We start from the raw sequence: 18057 nt of genomic DNA, 5'->3' as shown, positions 1-18057 counted from the left end.
GGACATCGCCCTGATCTGTAACACAGCTGCTGGATTTATAATTAACGGGAAACTCCCTATGAAATCTGAAAGGGAAAGTGATTTGAAAACTCTTACTGAGAACTCAAAACAGGAAAAGACCACAAGTCTAGCCAAGTAACTAGTTGCACTGCACACTTGGTACAGATTAACATACTTTACATTTCTGTATTGGGCACTTGTACCTCCCTTAGAGGTCAAGGAGATGAAAGAATAATTAACAAAGATGCAGCTACCTGTGTGAGAATATGAACCTTGTTTTACCAATGGTTTGCAAACCCCTTCAGACCTGTTCTCTTGAAGGCTGCCCCTGAACACTTTTGCTTCCACTGGACAGTATTACAATTGGGTCCACCACGCAGAGGTGAGGCTACACACTGTCACAGTTCATCAGGTGGGCCTGGATCCCTCACTGGGTCCTACTTACCTGCACTGCTCTGATAATGAGCCACCTGTACTGGTTTTGGCTGGAACAGAGTTAATTTTCCTCACAGTAGCTAGTATGGGGCTGTGTTTTGGATTCATGCTGAAAACAGTGTTGCTACCACAGAAATGTTTCTGTTACTGCTGAGCAATGCAGGTCAAGGCCTTTTCTGCTTCTGCTGGGGTACTCCACCAGCAAGGAGGCTGGGGGTGCACAAGAAGTTGGAAGGGGACACAGCCAGGACAGCTGATCCCAACTGACCAAAGGGATATTCCATCCCATATGATGTCTTGCTCAGCAATAAAAAGCTGTGGGAAGAAGAAGGAAGGGGGGACGTTTGGAGTTAAGGCATTTGTCTTCCCAAGTAGCCATTATGTATGACACAGTGAATGAATTCTGTGTTTGTTTTGCTTGCGTGTGCGGCTTTTGCTTTACCTATTAAACTGTCTTTACCTCAACACACTGATTTCCTCACTTTTACTTTTTTCATATTTCTCTCTCCCATTCCACTGGTCAGGGGGTCAAGTGAGCAAGTGGCTGTATGGTGCTTATTGCAAACATGGGTTAAACCACGACTGCCACCTTGGAATTACATTGCTTTTAATGCATATTTTCACATATCAGACCTGCACTTTCTCAAATATTATACTGGTGTTCCATCTATACCTGCTCTCTAGAGCTATTGATTCTGCTGTGCAAAATAAATCTGGGAGAAAAACAGCAGAATATTTTAATGCCCAGTGATTCCTGTGGCAAAGACAGTATTGCCAACTGGGCAGATTCAGCTCCAGCAGCACAATCCCAGATGCAGGGTTCCCGATGGCAGGAAGTTCACCAGAGCAAAGGCCATGCTGGAAGAGGCTTGGCCTCCAGCCAGCATAGTCCAAGTTGCAAGAAACACTGAACAGGAAGGGGATGTGAAGAGAGCATCCTCCAGCTTCTCTGGTTCTGTGCCTCTCCTGGATTTAATTATTTAACATAATTTTGCCACCAGTTGAGAAACATTTTTTTTCCTTTCAACTCTTCCCCTTGAAATGGTTGCAAATCCTGGACAATATTAAAACAACTTACCACAGCAAAGGACAGGAATAATCAAAGAAAACCAATATCTCCTTGCAGGCAATTCTCCAGGCTTCCAGCTGGGAAACCCAGGTGAAGATAGTTCTTTATGTACCCTTTGTGGCTGTCCCCTTCTGCCTGATGGAGCCCTGACAATGTGAATTTGGTCAAGGCCTTGAGGCAACAAGATGCAAGTCTGTGGTCAGTACTGACCTCACATAATTACTTGAAGATTTAATTAAAAGAAGAATATGTTCACATTTATTCCAGGAAGATATCAGTCTCCATCCTTGTAATCTTATACGCTTCTCCTGGTTGAAGCACACCACTCTAGCCAACAGAGAAACTTTGCTAATGCAGGCTTATAGGAAGTTGGTTCCATATATCTCAAATGAGTCTTACATACGGTGCAACTAAGAACAACTGAGCTCACTTCTGTACCTTATTGCTTTGTTTTCTCACACACTAATGGGTAAACCTCAAAACATTTGCAAGTTTGAGTTATATAAGTTGTTCAAACCCCTGGAGCCTCCAATAAACTTACATGACAGAACTCACGAGACTGAGGGAATGGCATATATTCTCAGACTGTTTAATGGTGGCAGTGTAGGAAGCTATCACCTATAGCACTGCACTGGAAGTGACAGTACACAAAGCAGATTTTGTGGACAAAACCACCATCTGCTCATCCTTTACCTTCAGCTCAAAGTTTAACAGCTCTACCTAAACCATTGCTTCAATGTTACTTAACTTACACTTCACTGTAGCAGACTGGAAAACAAGATTTGGACTGGTATAGGATATGAAACAACTGTGATAATATTCACTCAGGGCAGTGAAAACAGTTAAGGGAAACAGTTAAACAAGCTCTTGAACAATTCAGTTAGGTCTGCTGGAATATATCTCTCCATGCCTTATATTTCTAATTGCGTAGGAAATTTCTGAGATTTTATTCAGGCTAATCTCACTCTGCAGTCAGCAGGAGCTTGCCTGTGTAAGGTCTCTGTATTTGACCCAGTGCATCTTGCATATTTGCTTGTGATCCCAGCCAGAACAGAAAAGATGAGCAAAAGTTAAAAATAGACAACCACAGATTTGCTACTGGAACATTTATGAACTGCATAGCTTGGCCAAGGATCAAGGATCTAGCTTTTTTATATTTTATATACACTTGTGTCCTGATCCCTTCTTGAGATAGCACAGTCCTTTTTCTTTTCTGCTTTTAAATCATTATTAACATTTGTTAAAATGCCTCCTTGTATACCAGTAGGTGTAATGGTATCTTCTCCCATGCACCCCACATTTCACTATCAAACAATTGACATGGTCTGAGCCACACCTGCCGTTCCCAGCCTGAGGGCATGAGTTCCAGAGCATTATTTTTATGTGTTATGAATTGACTGTTACCTCTTTTCAGGCCTTCTTCTTTCATTTGCTTCAAAGGGGATGGACCAAACTCCTCCTCCACAGGCCGGAACATCCTTTTGACTAGGACACTGCTACTGGAAAACACACAACAGGGACCATGTCACAGTAAAACTGTGCTCTCAACAGTAGAGGAGACAACACCAGCAGTCATGACTCACTTTGTACTCTGGCAAAAACCCCACTAGCTACTCAAGTAGCACCAGACCAGAAACTGTCAGGATTTAGCTTTTGACACTTATTTGAACACTCCAAGCCTCTCAAATTGCCCAGACTGACTGTCTGGTACAGGTGACAGGAAAATATGCTCCAATGTTACACACTATTTTGAAAATCCCAACAGCCCTTAACTGTTTAAATATTGAGGGAAGGAGGGTGGAGAGGAAGAAACAGCTAAGTAAAGGAGCTGGACCTACATTTATACATCGATTTATCTCCTCTTTGGGGTCAAGGAGACAGCCTTGGGAAACACTGGCAATATTTATAAAATCCAAGACCGTACAAGCCAGCAAGTTCAAAAGGAATAACATGCTGTGCCAGATCCCCCAAAGCTGTGACACGCTCTGCTGGGGAAGCTGAGGGCTGAAAGCACTACAGCTGCCCCCTCCTCTCGGAGTAGTTCTGGCACGACTCAGTATCTCCTTTTAGTCTTGGAGGAGAGAACTGAAGCCTTGGTATCTCAGAGTCCACTGTGAGCCTTGTGAAGAACACTGGCTTCATAAAAGAAACAAAAAGGGCCTTTCGTGTTTTCAAGTCAGTGTCAGCTGCAGGTGCCCAGCCACTCCCTGCCACTGGCCTCTCTTTGCAGGCTTACGTGAGTGCAATTGTCTTACTCCAAACTCTCGGATCTGAGGGTGCTCACTTGGGATTCAAGCAACTTATGAAGTATAGGGCTTGCACACATTACAGTTAATACAGGCTGAACTTCAGCCACACACACTAAAGCCCCTATTTGATGACATCTCCAGCTATTTTAGGGACTTTCTGCAATTATTCCAGCCCCTCCAAAGCCAGATAGGCAGTGCTCCCATTTCCAACTTTCCCCCTGCCCAGGATCTCTTTCTGCTCTTCTCTCTGGCGCTTGGGCATTCTCTCCACAGTTCCTGTATTTGTCACATACACACAAGTTCAGTGCTAAACAGCTTTCAGGAATGCAGTGAAGTTCAGTGCTCCAGTAAAAAATTCCTGGGTTTTAAATTATTTGAGCACCCTTATATATATAAAAGGCACTTTCTTATCAAATATATTGTCCTGTCCCTTTATTGAACTTTATGGCTGTTTAAACTGTTTTACTTGGAAATGTAATAAAAAATAGATATAAAGCCGCCAGTTTGCATGAAGGAAAAGAAAGTTATCATCAAATAAACCTCCCTCTAACCAGTTCTACATGTTATTCACCTACTGTTAGTGATGGGAGAACATGAGGAAAGGGGGAAAAGGGAATTAGTTTTATCTGATTTCATGTTTTGTGTCTGCCTTCTATGAGTCTGAACTGCTAACTGCAAAGGTTGTGAAACAATAAATGTCTTACCCTTCTCTCTCATCATCTGTATTATAGTAAACCTGAAAGGGTGGAAAAAAAAAAAATTATTCCCAAAACTCAGACACTTGCTTAACAGAATGACTTCAAAAGGGAGAAAAGGCAACAATTGGTTTGCAGTTTCTTATCTTTTAAAAATTCTTTTCCTTCCAGAAAACGCAAACATCTCTAGTTCCAACTGTGATCTGGAAAAAGCATGGCTTAGAAAAACTGCTGTTGAATATCATCAGTGGAAATATATCAAAGCATTTTGACAAACATTGCCCTCTCCCTGGTTTATATAATTTTCTAAATTATTTTATAATCAGATCACTACTCACCTAAATTACCCCTAATACAATTTAAGCCACAACACTCACAAGCTTTTGTATATATTTAATACTGTCTGAAAATCTAATTAAACTATAAAGACCAACATTAAACTACAGGCCTAATGGAAATACAATTGCTAATGGTACAGCTGAACTCTTTTGCACAGGCTGCAGGCAGAAGTGCAAGTCCAGACCATTGTTTTGTGTAAATCAGTATAGCTCAGAGTCACTGGGACCAAATTTACAACAGCAGCAACCGTGGCTAACAGTAGCTGGGAAGATACAAAATCAGTCAGTTGTCAAAGGCTTTGCAGAACAGTCAGCCAAATTCCTCACAACGTGCCTGCCCCGTGGGTCCACACCAAGAAGTGCCCCAGCACTCAAGCTGTTCAGTTAGTGTGCAAGCGTGGGGCGAAGGGAGGGCACCGGAGCAGAGCAAGGCACCTCGGGCAGGCTTCCAGCGCTTGTGCTGGCAAGACTCGGCACACTTGGCTCTCAAGGGGAGCCTTCACTTCTGAACCTGCACAGTGAAAATAGCTCAGAGGTGCATGTGTGTGTGCAAAGCTGAGGTCTGTAACTCGTTCTATCACCAGGACCTGAAAGTGGCTACACTTTCATAATAAAGCATTCATAAATAATAAATTATTGTCATAATAAATCATTTTTATATTAGGTAATACACAAAACAATTGCAAAGTTCAGGATAGCAAGAATGCCAATATTGCAACCTATACAAGCAGTAAAAGACAGAGTTGGACGTTGCCTAAGAGCTAGCAAACTGGAGTATCTTCCAGTTAGTTTAGAAAATTATTTACAGGATTACATATATTAGGGAATGTTTCTACCTTCTCCTGTTTTGAGACAAATCCACATTCTGTTTTGAAAGCCATGAGGACAGAAGGCACCCAGCACTGATATGTGAGTGGGCGTCTTTCCAATTTTGGAGAGTAAGTCAGTGACAGCTGTGATTGCAATGTCTGTGCTCTTCGTGCTTTGCTCTACCACAATTCTCACTGCGTTAAAATAAATGACAACTCCAACACCCAGTGTCATTTAACCTTCATTATTTTAATATTTTTTGCAGCAAGAAGTGTATAAAATTCCCTTATTTTGTCTTTATAAACTCATGTATAAAGGTCTCATTCTATTCTTTGAGATGTTAATAAATAACAGGTTCATATTCAAAAAATTGTCAGAGCTGACCCTCCAATTCAGGTTTGCAATTTCCCAGCAAGCAATAAAGTAGGTCTTAGAAGATTCAAGTCAGCAAAGACTTCCTCACATTTCCTGGTGATAATGACTCCATGACTTCTGCACTAAGCCAGTACTGAATATTAACATTAGCATGACAGATTTTTACTTTGTAGAGTGAAAATATTTTCCAAGGAATTCCCAGATCTCTAGGTGATGCTGACAGAAAATGGGCAGTGGTGTTTAGTGAGCTTACCCTTGACCTCCTTACACATGTAGAGCTTGGTCTTTGTTTTCACTTGTCACAGGAAGGGGGACCTCTGCTACCACAAGGTGGCACTTCATTTCATCAAGCCAAATAGCACATTCAAAACCAGACTTTCAGTCACAAATCAACCTTCTATTTCAAAATTCTTGACTATTTGTTCCATTCTTTCTTCCTAGCAGAAGAATGTCAAAACCGTAACAAACACAAACTAGTCAGTTGTTAAAGAAGTATAAACTTCTTTTTCACACCCAGAACTCGGAAAGGCAGTTGTTTCTTGTAATGTCTTTTTGAAGTGACTCACCAAAAGCTGCATTTACCAAAATGAGAGCTGACCAACGGCCCCCAGGAACCATGCTTTGTTTTCCTAAAACCTCCTTAGGACCACACACGGCTGGATGGCAGGTGGGCACCGGCTCATCTCATGATCATTTCCTACCTGTCCAGTTCTTTGTAGGTTTCCAAAGTGAACATCCGGTATGAAGAGAACTGGCTGAGAATCCAGGTCAGCCATTGTTTTGAAGAAGGTGATATCACTCTTTTTTTGCAGAGGGAGTGCACTCAACTTCCCTTCAGCTGCTAGGAGGATTACAAAGCAACGTGGTTATGAGAGGAGGCATATTAAGCGTGATTTAGCCCCAAACCAGAAAGGTCCATCTTACTCACAGTTATTACACGAGGCTTGAGATGCCTGGCCTTTGCCTTTCTTTCTGTTCTGCTTCCTCTCTTCATCTCGGATTTTCCTTTCTGCTCCCTGATGCAAAAAAGACAATCCACAGCCATTAGCCAAAGAGGCCACTGTGAGCATCATACCCTGCGAGGCCTGGAACTACAGCAACAGAGACATCAGAAATGCTGAAACAGAAACTGATTATTCCATTACGGATAAATCTGTCCAGGTTGTTGGGAATGTGCCAGCTCTGGATTGATCATCTGTGCCTGAAACTCAGGCTGGCACATCCAAGAGCCTCCAGGGCTGGACACAGCAAGAGGAACATATCTGCATGTTGGCTTGGAGGAGATGGGATAGACAGCTCAGGCAGCATGCAGTCTGTAGGAGGGCTGTTGCCACCACTTGTGCAGAAGGCACCCTGAGCCCAGTGCCTCTGCGATGGACAGAGTGCTCAGGCCAAATAATTTGCGTAGGTACTGACGTAAAACACCTGCAGGATTGCTATCATCTTAGATCATGTCTGTGCTAAGCTTTTCCCTAAACTCTCCTCCACCCACCTTGTCTGGGGATGGCATTGCTCCACTGTGGCCAGCTTTGTAGAGGCCTTTGAGATGTGCCAGTGCAAGAAGGCTATGCTGACAGCTTGCCAACAGTGCAAGGGCTCTTACAGAAAAATACAGGCATTTCAAACAGGGAGAAGCCCTCCAGACACTGGAAAGCAATGTAGCGCTGCCCTATAAGGCCCCAGGAACTCCTGGGAAGTTGCAGGCTTCTGTTATGTAAATACACTCTCAACAAGTTTAGAAAATAAAACTTGTTATTGACATAAAAAGCAGCAACACCTCCTTTGAAGTTCTGCTAATTTACTTTATAAATATGAATAGTCATGTTGTGAAGGGCATTAAAGATCCATATGCTCCCAGACAGTCAGCATGCAAAATTAATGTTTCTTTCCAAATTAAAATTAGAAGTTTCTTTAAAAGAAAGAGGGGAGGGGGAGGTAGGTAAGGAAAGACAAAAATATCCACTCAAGATGGCAAATTTCACACACATGAGACAATGAACGAAGCTTGAAAAGAATACAAGGAAAGATGTACTCCTGGCTGTGATCTATCAATAGATTTCCAGAGGCTGAAAGAGGTGGCGGAAGAAACATTTTAAAAATCATGAAGGTGTCTAACAGAAACACTGCCTCCAGGCTCAGGTCCCAATTCAGTTGTTACTGACCTCAACCACAGAAGACAAGGGATTCAGAGTTGTGCCTTTATCAAAACTGTTTCTAGGGGCACATCTGTATCTTTAAAGGCCACCTGTTCTTTGACAGAAAGGAGCAAAAACATGCCTCACAGCACCTGTCCTGCAGCAGGCACATCCCTGAGAGCCCTGGGCTGCACAAAGCGGCTCTGCCAGGCAGCCACAGCCCTACCTGCCGCTCAGTGCTGCCGCTCTGCTGCTCACAGGTAGCAGGGTGAACCTCGAAAGTCATCCTGTACACGGCAGCAAGCACGAGTTTCTTAGGAAAGCAGAAACTGAGGGGGACTCAGCCTTTTATACACAATGAAGAACATATGGTTTGATGATTTTTCTTTGATATTCTCTGTTAACTATGAACATGGTAAAACTTCACAGCTTTGTCTTCATTCATTCAAGGCAAGACACCCCCAAGTCATTTGGGGTGCGGGCAATCTCTGAGCAGGGCAGCCGTTCCTACCCGGCAGTGCTTATTTGTGCCACAGCCACTTTACAAATGCAGCAACTTGCAATACCCACAAAACTACCTACCAGCCCTCCTGAGCTAGGAGCATCCCACATGGCACAGTGCAGGGGCCACCCAAGCCTACACGATGGTGCATTTCTGCTGGACAGTTTTCACAGCTGAGCCATCTGACACATCTCTAATAAATCAGAGTTTGCATATCTCTTCAGGACAGAAGAAGAAATAACTTCTCATAGGTGACTATAAATTAGGCTCTGACCAGTCAAATAATTGAATGAGGTTTTTTCATTTTTTCATTGATGTCTGGACTTCATATAAATGCAATGAGTATTTCTGTTACTAACCATTAACAAAGTGCAGCCTATGAATTTCAGCTGATTCAAAATATTTTTCTTCCAAGACTTCAGCTCATTTAAGCTTATGTCTTGCATTCTAGCTCCAGCCTAACAAAGCCCTTACCATCATATAAGGACCACTCCCATCACCTTTATGAAGCTCATGTATACACCTGTTTCTAGTTCAAGGCCAAAGCGTTCCACATCTGGTAAGACAGGCCCACAGACTTCAGCCTTCTTCTCTCTAAAGCTGAAGACTAATAGTGTATTAGAGCTGCTCAATACCCTATGACAATCCATTTTCTCTATGACAATCCATACTGAAGACAGGGCAGGAACTACATATATTCCAAACAACATGTAGTTTTTCAGAGCAAAGACAACAGGATTAATTTATTTCATTTTGGAACAATGTTATGGTATTTGCCAAGTCAAATGCCTCTGCTTCTTTTCAGCAAGGCTAATCACATATAGAAAATCAAAATATCTCTGAATTCTCCGCTCCTTCATACACAGTGGCTAAAGCATCTTGCAATATATAAATATAAATAGGCCTGGTAGCAAGTTTCCCTGACAACCTACTTAAGGAATAAAAATTATATTCTCTTATCCTAAAGCAGCATCAGTGATCTGCCTGTGATAAAAAGACTGCAAGGGCAGAGAGGATTAGCACTGAGAAAACAAGGTATGCACTGTAACACTTGCTTTGAAGATTGCCTACTGGAAAATAAACAGGAACAAAAGATTGGAGAATGAATAGGGAGCAAGCACATGATTACAACCTTTGCAGCCTTTATCTCCATACATTTATGTCACAAAGCACACACTGGATCTGAGTTGGTGTTGCTCGCTAGTTTATATGCAAATGAATACTAAATTTAAGTAACTGCCTGAGTAAATACTAAAACATATATAATATGTACCACTTAGCTAAATGCAGTTTTATTTCTTCAGGGATACTCTTTCCACAACAGCTATGCTGTGTTTCAGCTGGAGGACATGAATTTCTCAGCAAACGTTTTTCTTAAAAACTGGACACCTCCACCTGTGACTTATCCAAGTTAATACACAAACACATCTGCTGGTCCTAAAGAGGCACCATCACTGCAGAAAAAAACATCTGTTAGAACACTGTCAGGCGCAGGAACAATTTTTCTTCCACATTTCAAACTAAGATATGTTTCAGTACTTAGGCGGGAGGAATTTACTGTGCAGTTCCTCTGAGCCAGGTGACTGTAATAAATCTGGCACTTTTCTCATCAGCTTCTCTTTGGGGTTGTCAGAATGGAGCATAATGGTGCAATTCACACTTCTTAAATGTATAAAAAGTATTATATGCTTGTTGGTTTGGGTTGGGTTTTTTTTTAATGGCCCCATAATACTTCTTTCATTGATCATGACAAAGAGGTGGGCAATAATTGTCTCACCTTCACGGCCTTCCCCAAACAGGCAGCAAACCCTCTCTTTGTCTCTAGAGGGCGAGTCACAGACTTGACAGAGAAACTGAGCCATGGACCCTCCATTTGGCACCACTGCAACCAGTGCCAGGGTTTTATTTTGGCATTTTGGAAAGATGAGAGTACCCAGCCGCACCAGCTACCTTCCTCTGAGTGCGACGAATTCTTCCAGTGCCATCAGCAAGTGGAAATTCTCCAACCACTTCTTACTTACAAAAGCACCGTGACAAACGCAGGTCGGTAAAGATACAGCAGGTAAGTGCGGGGAGAATCAGGCCTCAGTCTCCTTCCAAGTGCCAATTAGCACAAACTGTCATGTGAATTGACCTTAATAATTTCCATTCATTTTCATTCATTCAACTCATTTTCAGCCCGGCATTAAGTTAAAAAGCTCTGTGTGCATGTGTGCGTGTATATATTTATATTATACAGATATCTATCCCATTATCGATACCCTTGAGCCCTCCAGTTCTCACTTTCAATACAGTGTTGATGTGGATAACGCTTTAACTACCCCTGTGATCTTTTCTTCTACTTTGAGACAGTTTTGATTAAAAGACTCAACATTCATTTCCTGCTTTCTAGTCTGGGTATTTGAAGTACCAATTAAGCCCATAGATGCAATGAACATGTACTATTCAAAATCTCCACCAGTTGTGACTACAGGTCACCCTTGATGAGTTTTGCTCTGAATTTCCTTCCTTTTTTTAAATAATTCAGATTTTTTTAACTGCTTTTCAAAAACAGGTAGATAAAAACAACTTGTTACTTTGATATCTACTGAGCTTTTAACATCCAGCTGCAGCTTCAAATCTCAAAATGTTTGACATTCAAAGTTACAATTAAAAGCATAACATTTTGACTGCAAGAAGACCTCAGTGCATACATTTACATTCATTACTTTCAAAGTTTTTACTCCACTAACACAACTGACTGATTAGCCCTCAAGATCCCGTTGTCAAGACAGCAACAGGGGAATGAACTGAAAAAGGGGAAGGAGCAGCAGCACAGAGACCTGGAACAGTTGAACTCTTACCCTTTCCATTAAAAAGTTAATGCTATGTACTGCCTGGGGCATGGCCTTTTGCCTTTCTATTCCCACTTGTAAGAAGGCAAGACTAATTTGGATACATTTCCAAGTCACTTAAATAGATGTAGGCTCCTGAATCCCTGAACCTTGACTAGAATCCAGGCATCAGCTCCCCACTGGAAGATACTTCCCAGCAGGGTTAAAGTCATCGGCTGGCAGGCGTTAAACACAACTGAAATGTGGTCACATTCACATCTAAGAATCATCACTGAGATAACATTTCTGAGCAACTATTTCTACTCAGTGATACATATAGCTGACCATGACACTGTCAGACTCATTAAGGCATGATCTATGTTTTGGTGCTGAAAAATCTTACCAATGCCCACAAAGGAGTGGGGAAACACATTGTAAAAGCCAAATTTTGCAAAAGAGGGAGTGAGCCAAAAAAGGAAAAATACATCATTACTGAACTACAAAATGGGAATGGCTAATACAACTTTGCAGTTCACTTTTAATAAGAGGATCCTAGCAACATAAAAGTCTCATTGAAACTTCCAAAATAATGGTATGTAATCAAGGCAGGGGGAAACCCATCAGCTGCATCACTGGGACTCAGTGTTTTCCACTGTATCATAACACAGACCTTAGTAGACCTTTCTGAAAGGTGCATTTCTCTATCAGAGACCTTTCCACAAAGTTTACACGATACCTATCCCATCTGTTAGAGCCAGATGGGATAATATCATCAGACTGGCACTTGTGTGAGCCTATGGTCAGCACTGAGCTTCCAAGGAGAGATCTTTATGTCTGTGCTTTCTATTATTTTTTTTATATTCCTGTGTCATGACCTATAACATGATGTCCTTAAACAATCCAACCATTGCTCACAAGCTGAGGAATCAGAGCCAAAAAGGCTGCGAAGCAGTAAGATAATTACATGATAATCTGTTGGATTTATGATATGTCTGGTCCAAATTCTACCATGAAACACATTTTTTTAGAGAAATAAAAAGCATTTAATTAGGTCTAAAATACAGCAATAATAAACTGTCTAACAAGGTTCCTCCTCTATCCACGGTAATCAGGCTTTCCACTTACCTTGTCACAAAAAACCTTGATCTGGCAGTAGGCTCGGTGGATGGGTTTATTGCTGCGGTTGTTGTAGCTGTATGTATCAATCTGAATCATCAAAGGAAGCCCTTTTACTCCTTTTTGTGAGGAGAAGTCTGTGCTCAAGCAGTTCACTGTGATGAAAATCTGTGTACCAGAGAGATTACTTTTAAAATGTGGTGCAAACAACTATTAAAATTCTGGAAACACATGACAACAACCAGGAAAATAAAAGCAAATACACCCCTCCAAAAAGAAGATTTTAATTCAGCTACGATCCACACTCTGGCAATTCACACATTTATTCTCCACTTCTGTCATAAGTCCAGCAAAGATGCTCCCATGCTGTGAAGGACAAACTTTTAAGGTGCATAGCAGTGCTTCAGTTTGGATCAGGAGCTCACATTTGAGGTGAATCATTTGATTGCCCCAACTTACCATGCTTTAGTTCACACCACAGTGCTCCAGAGTGCATAAGCTGGATTCTTTTTGGAAGAGCCAGACCAGATGTGTACTAGGAGCACACCTCACATGCTCCAGCTGCTAATGGTTGCTCAGTCTGTGGGATCAGACTAAAAATCTGAGATAAAACATCCTAAAAAGTGTCTCACATGGATGTCAGGTCTTTAGCCCTGACTTGTTTCTCTCTAGAAATCTGCTCTGTATGTTTGCACTATTTGTTAATAGAGACATAGGAAGATCATCTTGCATCATCCTTTCCAGCCATATTTTGGTCTGGCTTGTTCTTCTGACAGTTCACAATTTAAATTCAGTGTGGCCAAAGAAAAGTTCTGCACCTCTCCAATTCTCTTCACACTCTCAGCAGCAGTACCCCTTCCTCCATTACATCACCAGATACTCCTGGTCTTCACTTTAAGCGTCCTTCACTATTTTTCTTCAATTTCAAAAATGGATCTCATCCTGTCTTTCAAACTGGAAAAGAGTTTCTCAAACATTTATAAAACTACTCCCTACCTCTTCTCAAAAGTCCCCTTTGCCATGTAGCAGCCATGCAACTTGACACTGCCCTTGGTTCCTGGCAGGCCCTGCCTGCCTTTGCTTCAGAAACCCGTCTGTGCTTTCCTTCTATGCCTGCTTATGTCTGTTGGTAGCCTCTAGTCACCTCCTGCCCTCTAACCTCCATCGGTTCTATGGGACAAGGTTGTGTCTCATTGCCACGTACAGCACATGGCAGAAGGGTCTCCCATCACCAAGTCTGCCAAGGACTATTTTGATGCAAAGCAAGTGTTGTGAACTGAAATATCACTGATATCTTTCAGTCAGAACAGTATGCATCAACCTTGAGAGATGAAACTCTATTAAAAATCCACTTGTTCTTCCCAGTGATGAATACATGCATTACATAGTGATTTGGGCCAATTATTTATTGATGTGATTCCATTTTTCACTTTTCCTCAGTTTAAAAACAACTACAACAAAACCCCAAAACTGTGAACTTTGGAAAAGGACAGAGAAAACCGCCAGTACGTATTCCTTGAACCAGGAGGATGTCAAAGCTGCTCCAGCAGAATGAGGAAGGAACCCAGGAAGGAAGAGATCTGCGGCGTCTCTCAAGCAGACCTCATGCACACCTCGCTGGGCAGAGGAGAGGCCAACAGGCCCCTGGGGTCTGGGAAGACTTGGGAAGGGAGAGCATGAAGGAGCCCCTCCTGATCCACAAGCAGGGAAAAAAACTAGCTTGAGTGACCAGAATACTAACATCCGTAAGAGAAAGGCAGCCGAAAATAGAGAAGGGCTCCTGGAGGGCTGGTGGGGGGATACTTTACCCTAATAGCAGAAGTTAACATTACAGTCAGGTTTTTTACGATGGAGCCAGAGCAGCTTGTTTGCCTGACTGAGCTAATGGCACCTCCGCATTTCTGCTTCTGATTCTATCACAGAGCTGCATTTACAAATGAAATAGTTGAACTTTAACTTCGGGGAGAGAAGGGAGGCGGGGAAGGGCCCTAGGTGAAACTCTGATTTTAAAGCTGATAGTGTTATTTCTGTTTCAAATTACAACTTGGTCTCCTCCAGCTCCAAAGGTAAGTGTGGACACGGGTGCATATGCCTTTGAAATATGATGGCCTGAATTTTCATTTGCCTTCAGACTCCTTTACAGTGTCAGGGCAATGCCTTAAAGTGTGTGTGAACACAGAGCAGTGGAATGAGGTCTGGCATAAAACAGAATCTGGTCTTGCTATATTTTAGCCCATAGTTCTGCACAGGGATTTTCCAAACTGCACGTTAACATGTGAGAGGGGACGTGCAGGCTTTGCATCTACTCAGCAGTTTGTGCATCTACCATCTTCACCGCACACTCAGCTGAGAAGCAAAAAAAGACCTCGTCCCACCTTAATCAACTACATACATTGCGTGATCTCTAACGCTGCCTCCAGAAACACTGAGCAGAGCAGGAGTGGCTGAGGAAGAGAGATTTTATCATTTTAAGAGTCTCTATACAGCAATAACAGATTATTCAGCATGAATAATAGATTGATGCTGTAAGTTTCAATATCCTTGTCCTGACACTGTAATACATCAGGATCTCTCTGAGGAGCAATGACTACGCATGCATGCACGTGAAGTGTACTAATACTTTCTGTCACACTGTTTGCACCTCGCAGATAGACAGATGGATTCTAATTAACACAGATCATTTAGTTTGGGGAAAATTTTCTGTCTCCACGCAATCTTCTGTTAGCTTTCCTGTAAAGCACAACACTGACTTTGGATTTGGAAAACATGGGGGATGTGAAAACGGAGGGAGAAGAGGGCACAAGTTCTGTTACTTGAGTTAATTTTAGGGGTGTTTTTTCTTTGCATGACTGAAAATGTGGACCGTGGTGCAGCAGGCTGCTGCAGTGAATGGGACCCGGGGAACCCTCTGGACAGTACCCTTCTCTCCGCTCCTGCCCTGTCCAGAAACCGTCACCTCCTCGAGGCAGTGGCCAAGGAATGTTGCCTGCTGACTTCACCTGCCTGTCCAAGCACAGCCTGCTTTGCCCTTTACAGCCCTCATCTCTCCCTCCCTTGCAGCTCCTGTCCATAATGCAGGTACTCCCACTCCCAATGAGAAAAGGAGCAAAACAACCCCACGAGCAGCCGCAAAAAGATTAAGTCACATCCTACCTCTCTTGGAAGACACTCTGGTTTAAGAGCCTTCTTGCTCTGGTGTATTGCATGATAGAGTTACATGGTCAGAAAATATAGTTAAGTAGAAACGACAGTAGCAGTAGTAGAAATCATGGCCTTTTTTTTCCCCCCAGGGCCCTGTCTACATTTGACTTAGAACTATTTTAATGGATGTGACTTTGGTTGTACCTGAATGAATTTACAAACTTTTTTTTTCCTGTGCAAACTAGATTTTAGCAGTGTTTTGCTATCAGGAACAAGTTTGGGTTGTCATTATAGCAATGTCTTTTTTTTTTTTTATGTCAGCATATCTTAGATTAGAGCAATTAATAATAGAGTTCCACCCATCTAGCCTCCAGCTCAGGCATGCCATTGGCAATGAAAAACTAATTTGGAGAAACATTTGGTGCCTGAGAAAGTTTCAAAAGTAGCCTAAGATGACGACAACTTTTCTGTTTGTTACAGAGCATGTCTAGAAAAAGCGCTCTCTCTTTTGGGGAAAGCGCTCCTCCACAGTGTAGCCGTTATTATGTGAATTACTGGCTGTTTGTTAAACACTGCAGCATAATTAGTGATGTATAAGACACAAACACAGTAACCTGCCTTAAGAGAAAGCAAGGCCCAGAAATGCATTTCCCCTTTTATCATTTAATCCAGCCAACATAACTCCTGCTGCAGTCTCTCAGCTTGTACACTTTAAAGGTCTACAGTTACGAAATGTCTAATATAAGCCTTTTATTACTATTTACATTTCTGGCTCCCATCGTCTCAGAAGGAGCCAAGGGCAGAAGGGAGGGAAGAATGTGTTACAGCACAAAATCAGAAACCTAAAGCAATTTCTCTGCTGAATACTGGCAATACACAGAATCTAAGCCTGGGTGATGGGTCTTTACAAAATCCTGTTTTAAAGGGGTTCATCCCTCCAGACTGTAACAACAAAGAGTTAAATGTCTTGTCTTTTAAATGACTAACATCAATCCCATCATTCCTCATAAACACAGAAAGTGTGGTTTTATAGTTTCTCCTGCCAGCCGTTACCTTATAAATCCCATACAAAGGTAAGACCTTTGTTTTATTTCAATACAAATGTCTCCAGCAAATGTTTACACTACTCTTTTGAAGCTTCCTCAACCCACACCACACCCCGGCAACTACATAAAAATGCCATTTGCCTTGAATCCCAGATGCATACTTACTGAACCATTTGTATACACTGAAATTTCAACATTATTTGCTACCACAGGTTAACTCTTCTTTAATATATATGTATGTGTGTGCATGGATCACACACACACACAAATATATATATATGCACACATACACAGAGACATGGTTTATTAAACCAGTTGCCAAGTCTAATCCTACATAATTTCTGGTACTAATTCCCCCAAATAAAGTATTTTCCTCCAAACTTTAAATTTTGAGAGTAGAGAGAATATTAATTTCCTCCCTAATGAAACAAAATTTGATGTAAGTTAGAAAGGAATTTAATAATTAAGAACAAAATAATTCTTATACTAGTCAAAGCTTGTCCTAAATATTGCTAGCAATGTTAAAGAAATATGGATTGTCACAATACAAATCGCTGATAGACTGTGCTGGTCTATCAGCTTGATGTTGCCCACTGTAATCATAGCTCACTTTGGTCCACAATGTCTAAGAACGTAATGCTGCAACTCACTCACTCATTAAAAACACATTTTATTACTGTATGTGCTATGCCAGAACTCATTAAATAACTGGAAAGATTCCCAGAGGCTTCGGCATGCTTCGGATTAAAGATCTACATTTCAGTTAAATATAGCAGGACAATGATTGCATGCAAGTATACACAACAACTACACACCACACAACTACTCTACACGCCAAAAAGCATGTGCCAGCACCTGCCTGAATAATATATCCGCCAACATGTCTGTTTACCGCATGTCCAAGTTGCAGCGCTTTGCAGAAATTAGTAATTTCTTGATATTACTGGAAAGTAATTTTTGTCTGCTTTTGTCATCTTAAAATGACATTTTTCTTTAGCAACTGTTCACTGAAGTCACGCCTTTGAATTTAAGGTTAAAAAGTGCTTCCATAAAAATATACGATTAATGTCTTGTTTCAGAGTAACATCATCCTAACCATTTTAAATTAGCAAAGTATTAATCAGACAGAAGGCATATCTCAAAGAGTTGGTATGATTTATGACAAAGATATTCTCCTTTAACCAGGTGAGTTCTGGTTTTTAATTATCTTTCTTGCAAACTAACTTCTGTCAGCAATCAGACTGCAAGCAGGCAGATGTATGTCTACCGAAAATGAAGCTGAGCTCTCTGTTCAAACACCTCCACTAGAACTTTGTCAACCAGCTAGATGTTA

General features: G+C 41.7%; 1 protein-coding gene across 1 annotated transcript in view; it reads right to left on the bottom strand.

The window, feature by feature from the left end:
* Window positions 1–18057, bottom strand: part of GRHL2 (grainyhead-like 2 (Drosophila)) — a 53133-nt gene that overhangs the window by 10698 nt on the left and 24378 nt on the right. The window contains exons 9-13 of the mRNA XM_010290891.1: window positions 12547–12705; window positions 6900–6987; window positions 6673–6812; window positions 4458–4489; window positions 2909–3003 (exon numbers count right to left, since the gene is read on the bottom strand). Of these exons, the coding sequence (XP_010289193.1) occupies window positions 2909–3003; window positions 4458–4489; window positions 6673–6812; window positions 6900–6987; window positions 12547–12705 (514 nt within the window). The remainder of the gene's footprint in view (window positions 1–2908; window positions 3004–4457; window positions 4490–6672; window positions 6813–6899; window positions 6988–12546; window positions 12706–18057) is intronic.

This window comes from Phaethon lepturus, unplaced genomic scaffold (genome assembly GCF_000687285.1).
Source record: "Phaethon lepturus isolate BGI_N335 unplaced genomic scaffold, ASM68728v1 scaffold18507, whole genome shotgun sequence".
Taxonomy (NCBI): domain Eukaryota; kingdom Metazoa; phylum Chordata; class Aves; order Phaethontiformes; family Phaethontidae; genus Phaethon; species Phaethon lepturus.
The sequence above is the reverse complement of the archived record's forward strand: the minus strand, read 5'-3'. Positions and strand labels throughout refer to the sequence as shown.